The following is a 16,573-nucleotide window of genomic DNA, read 5'->3' as shown; positions in this document are numbered from 1 at the left end:
GGGGGCTGCTTTACGGCCACCGCGCCTCCTCCAGCTTCTTGCAGCCGGGGCAAGGGAAAGGAGGCCACCATACTGTTGTACGGAAAGGGACAGTGGCACTGTAGAGTTGCTTTACGGCGGCTGCCACAGCACACCCTGTCCCCCGTGGGGGCGGCCATGCTGTGATACGGAAACTTGTCTCCTTGACCGCCCTCCCGGCGCAGCTGGTTCTGTCATTAGTTTGACGGGAGGGTGACAGGTGCCCCCAGTCGCCACCCAGCTGGAGTTTTGCTTAAGTGGGTGGAGGGATAGAGGTGTGCACCTCCCCCGGGGGGGGGAGGGGAGAGCATAGCCACAGGTGATCCCTCCAGCTTTTTCCTGGCCAGGGGAGAAAGAGATTGTTCCCTGGAAGCAGTTCAGGGGGGTTGTCTATGGGGAGAGGGGTCAAAGCTGCTCCACAAAGCAGCTTGAAGGTGTTTGGAGGGTTTAGGTCAGTGGTCCTCAAACTTTTGTACTCGTGACACCACCTCCCCCTTATAAATTTTTAAAAGTTTGTATATATTTAACACCATTATAAGTGCTGGATGTAAAGCAGGATTTGCGGTGGAGGCTGACAGCTCATGACCCCCTGAGGGTTCTAGACTCCCACTCTGAGAGCCCCTGCTTTAGGTGTTTCTGTCCTCTCCCCCTGCAGCCTGTAGAGGAGATCCTTGCCCCGGCCCTCCAGCTGATAGATTTGTTTAGAAGGGATGGATGCTGGCTGCAGCCACCAGAGTCTTTTCTTCAAGATGCCCCCACAGTTTGCCTTGCTAGTGGAGCAGGGATTCTCTATTTGAAAGGTTTGGGTTCCTCAGAGGCCAAGAGTGGTGGCTGTACTTTGTTCCTTCTCTAAAAAGTGAGGGTGAGAAATAATTGCTTATAGTTACACTGTACCCTCCTAGCAACTAGATGTATCAAATCTAGTGTAAAGGTTCTAGTTAGTTCAAAATCAACGTTTTAATGGTTAATCAACCAATGAGAATGCCCCTTTCTTTAGTATATAGTTGAAGTGCAAATAGAAAAGTTGATTATAATGTGATTTAGATTGAGGCTTTCCACTTGGATTTAAATCAATCCATTGTGCTTTTAGGCCACTGTCTTACTCAGCGTAGTGCCCTAAAAAGGGCTTTGGATTTTACAGGTTAACAGGTCTTAGCCCTTCCCAGAGTGTGAGGAACTATTCAGTATGGAAGACAATAGCCTTCTTTGTGTCCTGTTATGGTATTGCCACCCTTACTTCTGCACTGCTGCTGGCAGGGTGCTGCCTTCTGAGCCGCCACACTCTGGCTGCCCAACTCTGAAAGCAGTGCAGAAGTAAGGGTGGCAATATTGTGACCCCCCTCCCCACAAATAACCTTGCAATCCCCTGCAACTCCCTTTTGGGTCAGGACCCCCAGTTTGAAAAACGGTAGTCTGCCCCTGTGAAATCTGTATAGTATAGGGTAAAAGCACGCAAAAGACCAGATTTCATAGCCATGAATTAGGTAGGGCCCTACCTATCAATGATTGCCCCCACCTAATAGTTCAGAGATTAATTCAGCTGGTTTTAAATCAGAGGGTCATACTGGCCATTTTACCAAAATAGAAATATCTTGAGAGAGACAAAAATAAAGGCCATGGATAGTCTAGCAAGTTCCCAAGTCACAAGATACCTGAATTCTTTACATAACAGAAAAGTATTTGCCTGTCCCACAGTTGCATTTCTCAAGTGCATATGATCCAGTTTAACTAGAGACAGTGTAGGTATAACCAATGGACTTTGAAAATTTGAAATTTTAATTAGTATTACCTCACTCCTTCATCCTGATAAGTATAGTTATTTCTTTTATACCACCTCATAGTTGTAGCATCTGATTTCAACCACATTTTAGCAGTCATGTTTCTACCAATGAAGATTAGGCCACATTTTCTTTCATGTAAAAAATAGCTTCTTCATGAGACCTTTCCATCACAGGATCTAGAAGTGCTTTATTAACAGAGAGTTTAGCTTCACATAATCCTGGTGTAGTGATTAAGTATTATTATCATTGCCATTTTGCAGCTGAAGAAACACGCTGAGGCTTTGTCTACAGTGAGGAAATTTCATGGTATCTGTAGATTCAGGAAGACAGCACTGCATCAATTGTATTCCATTCACATTTGGAATTCTTCACAACGATGAGGACTAGAAACTCACTTTTTAAAACGTAAGCTTACATTGCAAAGAATCTGTATCTACTCTGCTGGCCAAATACATACATAGTTTGAACCAGCCCACAGGCACTTGTTTGACATCTATATCATGCAGTTAACTAGTTCCAGGCACCAATACTAACCTTCTAAAGAGTGGTAAGGGAGCCTTGAAAATGGTCCTGGTCAATTATGCAAATAAAATAAGAGAGTAGGGTGAAGGAAATTCCTTCACTTTCTTACAGGGGTGCAATGGGAGGAAGATGCGGGGTACGAGTCTTGGCCATAGATGCTACCACAAATTCAGTCTCTCCTCATCTCTCTGGTGGGAGAGAAGTGGAGGAAGGGGTCCTAGCTAGTCCTGGTCTCTCCAGTGGGTGGGCGGGATAAGAGATCCTGAGTGGGGACTGGTCCTGGAAGAAGTGGTGACTGAAGCTGTCAGTGCCCAGCACAGTGGAGGGTACAGAGGCAGGCAGTAGCTCTTCCTGAAGCTGTAGCCGTAGGACTCTCCCAGACCTGGCTCCCTGCTTCCCTGAATCCTGGCATGCTCTCTCTTCATGCTGCCTCCTCCATGTCTTCCACTTCGGGCCCCCTCTTTAGGAAAATTCTGGTTGTGCCTCTGACTTCTTGGCAGGTAATCAATCCCTTTACATGGGTAATATTTACTTCATCAAGTTAGCATAGTTGTAAATTTTACTTTTGTTTATTTATATGGCCAAATTTTACTGAGCTATATTGATGTTAATCTGGCATGACTCCAGTGAAGTCAGGTTAGCAGAGCTGAAAGTAATGTAAAGGATTTACCGGTATGCCAGAGTCCTGAGCAAGGGGTGGGGCATCAACCAGAAGAGGCATGGTCTCAACTGGAAGAGGTGGGCCCTTTAAATCAAGATTTAAAAACGGCCCCAGGCTCTGGCTGCAGTAGTGGCAGCTGGGAACCCGGGGCCTTTTAAATCACTGCCAGAGCTACCAGCTGCAGAGGCAGCTGGGAGCCCCGGGGGACCTTTTAAAGGGCTTAGGGCTTCAGCCACTGCTACCACAGTGGAGTCCTGGGCCCTTTAAATCACCTGAGCCCTGCTTCCGGAGCCCCGGCGTAGCAGCAGTGGCAGAGGGCACTAGTGGTGATTTAAAGGGCCAGGGGCTCCCAGCCGCCACTACTTCAGTGAAGCCCCAGGCTCTTTACATTGCTGATGGAGCCCAGGAATCCTGGCTGCCACCCCTACCTCAGGGCTCTGGCACTGGGGATTGGGCCGCCGCTACCACGCTGGGCCTTTTAAATCTCTGCCAGCTCCGGCAGTGGGACTCTGGTGGCAATTAAAAGGGCCTGGGGTGGTAGCGGCAGCTGGAGCCCTAGGCCCTTTAAATTGCTGCCGGAGCCCTGCTGCCAGAGCCCTGGGGTAGCGGCAGCAGGGCTCAGGCAGTTAAAGGGCCCAGGGCTCCAGCCGCTGCTGGGAACACCTCTGCAAGTTAGCCACATTCCCAGGATACACCAGACCCTTTAAATTGCCGCCTAGGGAAGCCAGTCCGGTACAGCATACCAGGGCATACTGGCTTACTTTCACCTTATCCCCCCTAAACTGGAGAGTAACTTTAGCATTTCTCTAAAGTCATGTCACATTGTTCAGATTGTAATATTATTGTCAGTACATAACTGGCCTAGAATGTAACAGATGTAAAATGCAATATATACCCTTACCAACATCTTGGCTATGCAGCCCCTTGCATCAAAAACCTTCACACCACCCCTTATCAGTGATATTGTTTCTGCGTATGTGGTCTTCTGCTGCAGCTTTCAACTAGCACAACTTTGAACTGGCTATGTTTAAGTACCTTGTTGTCCTGTATTCACCCCCATTACAGCAAATCTGGCATTTTCAATAAGAAATTGATATTGTCCTTCATGACACTTTGTTCACTATTTCCTCATTGCTTATACAAGTAAGCGACAGTTTACGTAGTGCTCCATATTTTATAAAAAGGATGGTAACAATGAAGAGAGGATGCTGTGTTGAGGTAAAAAAAATGTCAAGACGTATAGTATTCTTTGTTCTGGGGTTTTCACTTAAATGAAAGACAGTAAACTAAGTCAATGGTCCAGTAGGTTTAGCCTGCTATTGGATCCAAAAGTAATTAGGACATTTTTCAGTGTTTTAAAGTCACATCTATATGTAATAGCAGCATTATTCTTCTCCTTACATAGCTGGTTATCTAGCATGGGTGTGGGGGAAAGGGGATTAACACACATTTTAAAAGACAGAAGTCTCAGTGGTTGAGGTTGAGATGCTTAAGGTAGGATCATCTTAGAGCAGGGTTGCCTATTTCTGTCATTTGTAGCTGCCCCCTTTAGGGGAGCATAGATATTTTGCTCCCATTACTATTTTTTGTCTTCTTAGCAGTCAGGGAAATGGTTGCAGGAATGTGTCACATGTTTCTTGCAGGCTACAAGAGAGCCTGAATTGGGAGGCATCTTGTCCTGACATGGAAGCATATAAGACTAATAGTTTGAGGAACTTCAGGTAGACTCTAGAGTGCCTCAAGAACTCATAAAAAGAGTAGCTATCAGCCAGACATGATACAAGAGAGGTTGCTGTGAATGCTGATATGGGTAGTTCTTCCTTCCAGAGTTCTTCCAGTTGTTGTATTTGAAGTGGAGGAGCTTGAGGTGGTGTGGGCTGTTGCCTGACTTACTTAGTATGAGAAGGTGCATGAGAAGAGTATTCCCTTAAAAGCCCCCAGGGATTTTACTGTTGCCACAATGAGGCACCATAAGGAAGTGGAGAAGGGTACAAAGACATCAGAGCCTGATAGTCTATATGTTTAGAGCAATAGGATATCATAGACTCCCTTTCAGATCCAAATTCTGGGGAGGGAGCTATAGGAGAATGCGGGCAAATCACCACTACTGGCTGATGAAGAACAAACTTTTACACTCAAAGAGAGATGGACAGTTGAGACAGGAATGACAAGAGATGCAGTCTTACAGGCAGGGAGAGAAATTCTCAGATTCCACATCACAGGTAAATGTAACCCTCCAGATAACAGACCCCTTCAGGTCCTTCCATCACATGTACCTGAAGGTAGAGGAGCGGTGCCCTAGAGTAGGGGTTGTTCCTACATGAGATGAAGTACTTGGTATTGACTTTGACTGTACCACTCTTTTGGCTTGCAGTTTGGGACGGCGATGAGGTAATGCTCACCTGAGTCTGAAAGGGGCTTGAGGGCAGGAGGGGAGCTAAGAGGAAAGCACAGACATAATAAAAGGGAGAGATATTTTGCCATGCTCTCTCTCTCTTCCATCTACAGACACCACCACCACCACCACCACCCCATGACTGAAGCGCTGATCAAAGGAGAGAGCCTGACTGAAAAGTAAGCAGATGCTTCTCACCACAAACTGACTAAGTTTGTAAGGACATTGAAAGTGTTAAGAGCAGCTTAGAATGCGTGTTGCTTTTATGTCATTTTACCAAGTCTGACTTATTCTTTGACTTAATCACTTAAGATCTTCAGAGTTAATCAATTTGTTTCTTTGTACCTGAAGCAATGCATTTGGTTTGCAGTGAATCAGAGGCTCCCCTTAGGATAACAAGCCTGGTGCATATCAATTTTTCATTAAATTGACCAACTCATATGAGCTTGTAGCATCCAGTGGGCATAACTGGACAGTGCAAGATGGAGGTTCCTAGGGTTGTGTCTGGGACCGGAGATATTGGCTAGTGTCATTCAGTTGCAAGTAGCTGGGAACAGCTAATATGCCAAAGACTGTGCATGAACAGCCCAGGAGTGGGGGTTCTCCCAGGAGAACAGGGTAAGGCTGGCTCTCAGAGTCAAGGATTAGGGTGATCTAGCAGATCACCGGTCCAGATAACACGAAAGAGGAAACATCGCACCTGGATCGTCTCATCCTTCAGCAAGTGATTTAGACAGTAAATACAAGCATATATACTACTCGTAGTTCAAAGGCAAGCATCCTATTTCAAGTTCAACACTTAAGGATAAAGACTTGTTCACAAATGTCTATGTAAGAAACTAGTTTTATATAATTCCAACAACATGGTTAGTTTTACAAGGCCATTTCTCCATTTGTCAAATATGGAAAGGCAAATATCAGGATTTGATACTAGTATCATGATTAGGAAGGCAAATCTGCAGCAGATCAAAAGCTATTTGTGGTGGCCCACACCATAAAGCTTTGACTGTCAGAGTTCTGAACTAGTCTCATCTATTACCTGTTTTATTGACAGAATAACTGTAGTCCATTGTATTGAAGGTGGTCTATGAGGAAAAGGTAAATAGCAAAGCCAAGGTGACATTATGGGGATAAATAATGAAATTATTGCGTCTTAGCACAGCAGGATGTGGATTTCTTTAACTACAAAATTATGTCAAATGCGACAATTCTGGCAGATCATTTATATCTCTGCCTCAATACACTTGTGGCCTGAAAAAGCAAAAATCTTAAATTAAGCTTCAACACAGCCATTTCAGGTCATTCCACTATTCCATTAAATTAATCCACAGTTAAGGAAACTTATTTTACAGTATACTATAAACAGGCTTTTCATTCCACAGAATTTGAAACAAAACCTAATGCTAATCATCTTACGTTGCAGCCAGGAGACAAGTTGTCTCCAGCAGTCATTGTAAGATAATTATGATACTACCATATTTTAAGACTTAACCCCATAAAAAAGATTTACCAAGAACTGAGTAGTGCTGTGTCCTCTTTTCCATGGATTTATGAAATCTACAATTTAAATTTGAATCCTGTATAGATGTTAGCAGTGCAGATATTCAAAAAACAACAAATGAGTAAAGAGTGATGAAAGGAGAGCCGGTTAAACGTGCAAAAAAGGTCTACATTAACCCTATATACCACATCCACAATTTTGCTTAAACATTTTCAAAAGGCATTGAGGTTTACCAGCTTAAATGCTTTCCCCAAAAGATTAATATAAATCTAGGTCTTGTTTTAGTTTGAAGATATTGTTAGATTAAAAACATGGAGTTTAAAGAGAATCATTTACACATTAGAGTATTTCCAAAGATTATCCAATTTAGGTGTTTAGGCATGGGATGAAAGCAAGGACAAGGGCAACCACCAGTCTAGGGTTAGGCAACTACACTGAACTGAGATTGTGCAATATCACTTGTATTTGTGGACTTTTCAGCTTTCAGATATACTATGTGCTTATGAATGACCTAAGCAAACACCTGCTCAAAACTCAGATGTTCTCCACTGGGTTTTGGGTGCTTTCTTGAACCTGGTGTGCTGCTACTATGTTTTTGTTTAGAGTACTAGTCTTCTACTGTGTCTACTCTGCTGCCTAGATTTTGATGACACTATGGTGAGAATATTGGAAACCACCAGAACTTCATCTAGTCTAGGACTATCACTGTTAAAATCCTTCGTGTTGAGTGAGGACTTGCTGGTAGTTAATACAGGAACTGTAAACAGGAAGACAGTCATTTGAAGTACTATTCTATGTGTTTAACATTAATTTCTTGTAATAGTTGTAGCTTTGATAAAGCTGTGTAGTGTAGAATTAAAAAAGACTGACCATTTTACACAAACTCTTAAAAGCTGAAATTGTGTAAGCCACAACCTTTCAAGTTTTGATTACTATGGCCATCCCTAATCTATTCTGTTTATAACCTTAACTAGCAAGGTAATTGTATACTGGTAAGAATTTGTTTCAACTACTATACTTTAGCATATCTTCATGCTTTTCACTTGCATAGAATGAGCTATTACTATTATAGATGTTATAGTCCAGAGTATGTATTTTGAATAGTTGAAAAGGGCTGATTTGGAAATCTGTTCACCCTCCACATAGTTTGCAAACACATAGGTGCTTGTGTGCATGCTAATGAGTAGAGCTGAGCCAGTTATAAAAGTATGGATTGGTGAAGACAGCTCTGCATTTAAGAGATAAGAGGAGTTGCACTTAAATGCAGTCATGTTTTAGCTACAAAATTCACTTGAAGCAGCATGGTCAACTGGGATATGCAATTACTACCAGCTGTGTCTCCTACCTTGAATCATTTCTATATTTGCATTAGATTAGTATCAACATACAGAACTGGAAGGTGGAGAAGAATTTGTAAGGGTTTTAACAGCTGCTAAGATCCAGGCAAGCTAAAGTGAAATGATCATGCAGGAAGGGAGTCAACAGAAAGTTTTTGGGTAAGATGTGGATTAAGGAATCTTGAAGCAAACAAACAGTATGAAGTCAGAAAAGCAGTTATAGGCTTTTGACTAATAAATTTATTAGACTGACATGGGTCTGTAAGCTTGACCAGCAACTGAAATGAGAGTACTGGTGGCTCAATTGAAGCAGTGAGCCACCAGGCGTAAAGGGACTCAAGAGGTGGCATAAACATCATCTCAGTGAAGCAGTAGGATAGTGCCAGGACAAATGTACAAAGCACATGATCTCCTAAATTATATCAAGAATGCTCATTTATGTGTTCAAAAATGTGTTGATTGAATCCAGAATAGGTTGAGGCTTAGAGGAGAAGTTTGTGTCCTGTCAAACTTCACATGTGCTTGAGAGTGTGTCTATATCTGCCTGTGAAGTGGGGGGGACACAAAAAACCTCTACAAGCTGTCTCTCTGGTTTACCTTGATGCAGAGAAAAAAATTAAAATACTTGATTACTTGGTGCAAGTTTGTCTAACTAAACTAATGTGCAAGTGAACATTTCTTGAAAACCAGAGAGCTTCAAAGAAAGAATAGTTAGAACTTTCATACCCTCCATACTCTAATTTCTACTGATAGGGAACAAGCCACCCTAATGGACACTTTATTGTGGAGAGTCAAAACTAGCGTGTCTACACTATGCTTACACAACTGGAGTGGGATTAATGTTACTGAGGTATTCACAAGTTAAACACAGCTCTGGATGATCTGCCTACCAAAGTGTTAGAGATATTAGCAAATTCACTGAACTATGGGCAATTTTTGAAGAGCCATAGAAAAGTGGGGAGAAAGAGGATTAAGACAAGCAAAGTCTTTAAAAAGTGATCTTTGCAGTTATCAATTGGTAATTAGCCTGAGTACAGTTGAATGGAGAAAAATCTATGTTCTTAAGGGATAAACAGAAGCATGGATACTCAGCATCTTTATAGAAATCTTGCCAGACAACTTGGTTTAGCTCAGTGGTCCCCAACCTCTCATCTGGTGGGCACCAGACGAAGGACCATGGCAGCGGTCGAGCATCTGCCAAAATGCCACTGAAATTCGGCAGCATTTTGGCAGATGCTTGACCACTGGTCAGGACACAGGCACATTTAGATGTTCCCCACGGGCGCCACCCCGGTTTAGCTTAATAAAGTGAAGGTTAAGGGGTGGCTTTCAGTCTAAGTTCCTACACAGGAAAATATTTGATAGTGTGCTCTTCTAGCCTTTGGGTTTTGTCTGCTAGATTTAAAATTAAATTAGACAAGTTCAGGTGGGAAATAAAGGCGTAAATTTTCAGCAGTGATGGTAATTAGCCATTGGAACAATTTACCGCCACTGAACATTTTTAAAGTCAAAACTATATTTCTAAAGAGACCCACTCTAGTTTGAACAGCAGTTGTTTCAGGGAAGTTATGGCATGTGTTCTACTGATTAGATTACATAATCAGCATAGTCCTTCATGGCCATGGAACTGATAATTTGGACAGAATTACATGATTAGCAGATGAAGGTAGTGTAGTTTGAGACTACATCTGCTCTGAATAAGTAGGGTAATAGAAACTGCCTAAAATGGCAACTTTTTCCTTCAGATCTGATTTATTCTGTGTTATAGTTGCTTACTGAACTTCCGTTTTACTGTTGCAGAGCCAACAAAGAATTGGCAACTGAGCTGATTTTCTGGCTCTATCAATCGTAGAACTTACCCCTAGAAACACACATCAAGTTGAATATTCTATTCTAAATACCTCAGTTGGGTCAGGGATACTAACTGCAACTAGAAATAAAACAGACCATGTAGCTTCAGTTAAAACAGAGATCATTGCATATGACCCTTCTCCCTTCTTCGGAGAAATACCATATTAAGTAATTGAGACATGAAACCACAGAATGACGACGACATTTTACATTGTACTTGAAGCACTGCATTTCAGTGTCTTAAAGCTGTACTTAAATATTCCAGTTGACCTGAGCAGCTAACAGGGATGGAACACTGGTTGAAGAATTTTGCTATATGGAAATTACATTGAAGAACTGTCTAATGAATTGCTAGGGACCTGCTTCGCTTAAGCTAACTAGAGAGAGAGTTAATGAGATCTGCATATTAAACAATATTGTGAAAGTTTAGATGGGAGTGAGAAATATTCTGACACCTTAGAGTTCAGACAGATGATAGCTCATCTCAATTGATTAGACTCTTCCAGTGGGTATGCGTACTTCCACCTTTTCATGTTCTCTGTATGTATAAATATCTCCTATCTGTGTGTTCCATTCTATGCATCCGAAGAAGTGAGCTGTAGCCCACAAAAGCTTATGCTGAAATAAATTCGTTAGTCTCTAAGGTGCCACAAGTACTCCTGTTCTTTTTGCAGATAGAAAGTGCAAACTGAAAAAACACTCAAGTCCATTTAGCAAGATTTCAAAGCAATTTTACCAAACAGACTTGGGACAGTCAACAGCTTAGGAGTTTACATCACGTTTGGGCTTTCTTCAAGTGTGGTTTTGGGTTACATACACCACAGTGGAGTTTTACACCCTCCATACAGCACATAACACTGGTTTCAATTCTGGAATTCAATACAAGGAACATCAGAATGAAAGGAATATACAGAACAAATGATTAGGGGTCTAGAGGAACTGTTTCAAGTTTAAGACTATGAAGCATATTAACTGGCTATGTGAGGACTAAAGGGAGGCTGAAGCGAACATCCCTGGAAAAATGTAGAGGGATATAACTAGATTATTTGGGACATCTAAAATAAGGTAAAAAAATGAAACATTAGATTGAATCAGGAGCAATTTCTTAATTGAAAGAGCTAGAAGTTAATACCAGCAATAGTAGTGTGCAAGCCATTACTTTGATTCATTTAGCACTGGAAAGGATAGAGCTCTGGAGAACATATAGCATTGGCAGTGGGGAGAAACAATGAGCCAGTGGTCTCCATCTAAAAAAATTCAACAATTCAAGCAGTTTCCTAAAATTCAGGGCGAAGACATATTTTTAGTAACGAAAAGTAAATATACTTCACACCACAAGCTAGTGGACCAAAGTTTTTAGGTAGAGTTGTATAATAAACACACTATAAAAATAAATACTAAAATGCATATTAATTTGTTTTATTGAGGCACAACAAGGCATTGTGAATAGCCCATACTTGAGGCAATTATATCAGTAGTGTAGTAAGCTGGACATCAATACAGTTAAAGGATAAGTGCAAACAATATACATTCACAGCTTAACTAGCAAGGCTACATCACAATTGATAAAGTGCCAGATTAGTGCTGATTCAGTAACCCAATCCAGGATTTCACCTTGCAAAACAGGACCACCATCTCCCAGATAATGGAACTATATTTCTATGAAATCGGTATTAAGTGCAAAGCTAGTTCCCCCCCACCTCCACCAATTTGTTTGGAGAAGCTTTTTTGTAAACATTACACTCATTTCAGTCTTGATACAGGAGGTACCCTGAAAAGGTAGAATATTTCCAGCTACTTCCATAGATAGCGCCCCGATGCAGACGTAACCAGATCTGGTCCCCTTGGAAAAGCTGTAGGACAGCATGATTACTAGCTGTTTCATGGTCTGGAGCCCCATCATTGGCATATGCAGACACTAGGACTTCTTCATTCTTCATAAGGTTTACATACAGTGGAACATTCACAGCCAGCTTCAGCATGTGGAAGATGAAGACATAGGTGCCATTCACTGGACAATTAAACCTACCAAGCTGAATATCAAAAGTTTCTCCAAGGTTATTCAGCAGAAGGTCAAATGCAATGGGCTGATCTAGAGTTCCAGGGGCCAAGTTAGATGTTCTTGCAGCAGAAAAGGCAACTCTCATCTGCTGCGGGAGGGGATAAACGTGCACTGGTAGTATGGTAGCAGCTTGGCTTGTCACTGGCATGTCAACAGGGGTGATGCTGCGGGAGTCTCCCTGCCCAGAGTCCCCACTATTAAAGGTTTCATTGTCTCTTTCTGGACTGCTCACCTGAGAAGAATCACTCCATCCTGCTGTTAAAGATTAGCAAAGATAAATTGATTCTTAAAATTGGACAGAAGGATAATTTTCAAAGTGCAGGTTTAAGATTAAGACTTGGAAGTTTATGGGTATTTTTACATGCATGTTTATCGTATATATAAACATATTGCAATTATTACAATAGTAAATAGTCAAAAGGAGCCTTGTGAGAACAAACAAACAATTTTATTCACTGTCAAAACTATCTTGCTAAACAAAAGACTGTTCATGGCTCACTATTCTTTCTCCACACCCTAAAGGATATGGTAGCAGCCACAAATACAGCTTTAGCAGAAATAATGCCATGTGGTTTAATCCCAAAGTAGTGTACACCAACTGTTAAAGATTCTCAGAGTACGGGATGTTTATTTTTTACTGATTAGCTCAAGGTCTTATGGTGACCAATTGGAGGATTAAGTTTCAGAAGCAACCCTTCTTGTAAGTTTTCAGGAGACAGAGAAGCTAAATTAGTTTGATAATCTGAAGTCAGTCCTACAGTGTCCTGATGGCTGACTCTAGGCAAATAAGGAATGCAGTGCCACTGTCATGGATATAAGAAGTGTCAATCTGAAACAAGCCATTTTCAAGCAACTTTCTGCACCCCACCAAAAAAGGTAAACTACATTAGCTGTTCATTCAAGTAACAAAGTTTTAAGATGCAGTACACTGATAGAACATGACATGCATGTAATACTAGGTCAGGTTTGTAAACATAATTCACCTCAACGTTCAAGGCAAGTTCTGTTTTTCCTACAATGATAACTTAAAATGTTAGTTTAGTATAGGAAAAACCAAAGTTATATCAACTTCATTAGTAACACTAACTGAAGTAGTATCTGTCTCAGTCCTCTGCTACACGATTGTTTTAGAATCTCTGCTTCTCTCCTTTAGGTCATCTGTTTCCTCAATTCCCTTCTTCTGAAGTACTCTCTACAATGAGTTCTACCTGATGAGCAATTTTCTTCCTGTCTATTTTCTCATCTGTAACCTAAAACAAGAACTTTAAGGATTTCATGATCAGATCTTAGTACTAAAGTTGATCTCGTAAAACTAGCTTTCCTAAAACTTTAAACACAAAATTTTGGTTTTAAAAGTAAGCAATTAAGATTTTGGTCTGCAGTCTACTCCCTCACTTATTCCATGCCCAGCAATAAAAAGCAGGGACCTTCCCCCTTCACTCATAACAAGCTCATTTCCTCCCTGCCCCAATGTTTTAGTCTGCAATTTTTTTCAAATACAGAATATCCTATTAGTATCAAAGATTTCAGGATCAGTAAGGTTGAGTCTCAAAATCTATTTTTTTAGTGTTTATATTCCAACCTAGAGAGAAGTTATGCTGCATCTCAAATATGTGCTTCACACTGAAAGCTATTTCTCATATACATGTAACCTTGCCCAAGTTTTTGGGATCCATATTTGCCAGACAGCTTACCTACAGACAGGTGCTAAGATAGTATTATATAGAGAGAAATAAAATCTCTCCCCCCCCCCCATAATGCTTAGAGAGATATAGGTAAGATTAGATATAGATATACACACAGAGGGCTTTGGAGCAGAGCCTGGAGCTGGACTGCGGAGCAGCTCCAAAGCAGTGGCGCTGCAGGTTTTTGCCTGGAGTTGAGCCAGAGCACAGCTCCAAAGCCCTGCACGCGCGCGCACTCTCACACACACACACACAGCTGGCCAACCAAGACTTGAGTGAAATAGCTAAACCTATCAGCTACAGGATGCATAACTAGCACCCTGTGAATATTTCTAATCTTAAAGAAAATTTTCTACTTCTATTCACACTGCAGACATGGAGATATGGGAGACCATTAGATCTGTCAGAATTAAACTGTTCTAGTTGCAAAATCTTTAGTACTTGCAAATTAGCCGGGGAGGACTGCTAGACTGGAGATCCCAGACAAAGTTTAATGCTTACTTTGAATGGGATTTTTACTCTGGAACAACCGAAGTTTGATCTAAGTTATATTTGTGACCCCTGCGCCTTTTTTAGGATTACCATTCAGAATATAATTACATTTTAATATTTTATGCACATGGTTAGGGATATCATGTTAGCCTTACCTCTTGAGTTTGATCGAGGACCACTGGTTACTCCTCCTCGTTTATAGCATTGCTGGTAGTTAACATCCTAGAAAGAACAAAAGTATTAGTTAGTACTCCTAACTATTTTAAGAATGAGACCACCAACTAGAAAGTTAGAGTTAGAGTTAATTGCCTGTGCTACAGAATGCTAAGTACACTTCACTTGCTTAGAAAGGTAATCAGTATATGCTTGGGGATTATTTTTGACGTACAAAATATACAGGATCATAAACTGCTTTCCATACGTCCAGAGGCTAAGTCAATATTAACAGATCAATGTCCTATTTGCGAAACTCCAGCCATTCAGTCTACCCTCTTAGGTACTGCAGTGTTCTTGAAACTTAATACAAGCTCTGTTGAACCAGTGAAGAGGAACAGATTTCACAGCAGAGCATCCTCCTGTCTACTACTATGCATCTTCAGCTCCTTAAACTTCAGAGAACCACCCTTGGCATGTTAGCCTGGGCATCCCAGACATCAGGAGGTGGGACTATGTCCAATATAACCAGAACCCAAACCATGTGGGGATTTAAAGTCAATACAGTATTTCCATTTGCAATTCAGTGCAAGTCAGACACTAGTGACATTTGAACACAGTTCCATATGAGTAGCGCTATTTAAGATGACTTGTCAGTCAATGGTAACCCCTGGTACAGCACATTACAATCAATCCATCTCAAGATAACAAGGCATAAATAATTTGGCAGTCTGTTACCAAGAGGAACCTCGGTAGCTATATGCAAATCAAGACCATATTGGCTACTGGTGCTCATAGGAACCCAGATGCAGAGAAGACAATGCTAGGGGTAGACATATGTCCCAACGCTGGGAGCAGATGCATGTTTTAAATCCACCAGCCCTACGCACTTTGAACTTCAGCCAACTTGCTTTCCTACTCTAGAATGGGAAAGCAAGTTGGCATTGGGAAAAATACCATTCCATTCAAACTGGAATTAAGATGACATGAAGGGTCTTACAATCCAAACTGTATTGTTTTCCTGTGCCTCATATAGAGCACAGAATGACAATAGAAACCTGTGGTAGATGAGCATAGTAGTTGTCTGTCTAATGCAGCCTTCTGAAAAATGAAAATAAGCAATTTTGTTTTTCCCTGAAGGATGTGCAGGCAAATTGCCTAATATATTTGTCAGTTTTCTGATGCCAACAGCATCTAACCTGCTAGGAGAGAACTCAGATCAGTCACTTTATACCAGGGGTAGGCAATCTATGGCACGGGTTCCGAAGGCAGCACGCAAGCTGATTTTCAGCAGCACTCACACTGCCCGGGTCCTGGCCACCGGTCCAGGGGGCTCTGCATTTTACTTTAATTTTAAATGAAGCTTCTTAAACATTAAAAAAATGTATTTACTTTACATACAAGAATAGTTTAGTTATATATTATGGACTTACAGAAAGAGACTGTATAAAAATGTTAAAATGTATGACTGGCACACGAAACCTTAAATTAGAGTGAATAAATGAAGACTTGGCACACCACTTCTGAAAGGTTGCCGAACCTTGCTCTATACTATCCTCAGTCTAAAAATCAAACTATAACGGGTTCTGAAAGAATTCCTCCAGTTCAACATCTTCTTTGCCAGGAAGGCAAGCCTCAGGTCTAAACCTAGTTGTCAGCCAAGGTTAGTAGGTAGAGATCAGATTATTGTACAAAAACCTGTTCTGCTAAGTGCATCTGAAACAATAGTAAATTTAAAAATAGCATTGTGTATTGTACCAAAAAAATCTGTATTATGAAATTTGAACTCACTTTCTAGTTTGTAGCCAAACCTCATTTACTTCCTGCAAAATGTAGGGACATATGAAAGCTACAAGAAAGAAAAAGTAAATCCTTACCCTTTGAGAATATGGAATTCCAGGATAATCTCTACCAGCGAACTGCAGCTGACTGTAGTTGCCATTAGGTATTGACGGGGATCCTCTATAAGCATCAAAACCTGCTCAAAATATAAAATTAAAATGCCAGAGTCAGTTTATGTTACCAACATAAAAATAAGAATTTTCCTTTAGGGACTGTCAGCATCAATTTTTTAAAAACAGTTTACCAAATGTGTGCATGCGCAATTTATTCTAT

General features: G+C 41.2%; 1 protein-coding gene across 3 annotated transcripts in view; it reads right to left on the bottom strand.

The window, feature by feature from the left end:
• Nucleotides 1-11,465: 11,465 nt before the first annotated feature.
• CAPRIN2 (caprin family member 2) overlaps nucleotides 11,466-16,573 on the bottom strand; it is a 59,706-nt gene continuing 54,598 nt past the window's right edge. For 2 of the 3 annotated variants that reach the window (XM_075069154.1, XM_032763936.2), the window contains 3 exons: nucleotides 16,336-16,436; nucleotides 14,461-14,527; nucleotides 11,466-12,383 (listed from right to left, as the gene is read on the bottom strand). In XM_075069154.1, coding sequence (XP_074925255.1) covers nucleotides 11,815-12,383; nucleotides 14,461-14,527; nucleotides 16,336-16,436 — 737 coding nt within the window. In that variant the 3' untranslated portion in view covers nucleotides 11,466-11,814. The remainder of the gene's footprint in view (nucleotides 12,384-14,460; nucleotides 14,528-16,335; nucleotides 16,437-16,573) is intronic. The other variant, XM_075069162.1, reaches the window with a different exon arrangement.

Source organism: Chelonoidis abingdonii, chromosome 1, assembly GCF_003597395.2.
Source record: "Chelonoidis abingdonii isolate Lonesome George chromosome 1, CheloAbing_2.0, whole genome shotgun sequence".
NCBI lineage: Eukaryota > Metazoa > Chordata > Testudines > Testudinidae > Chelonoidis > Chelonoidis abingdonii.
This window is presented reverse-complemented; position numbering and strand designations above follow the sequence as displayed.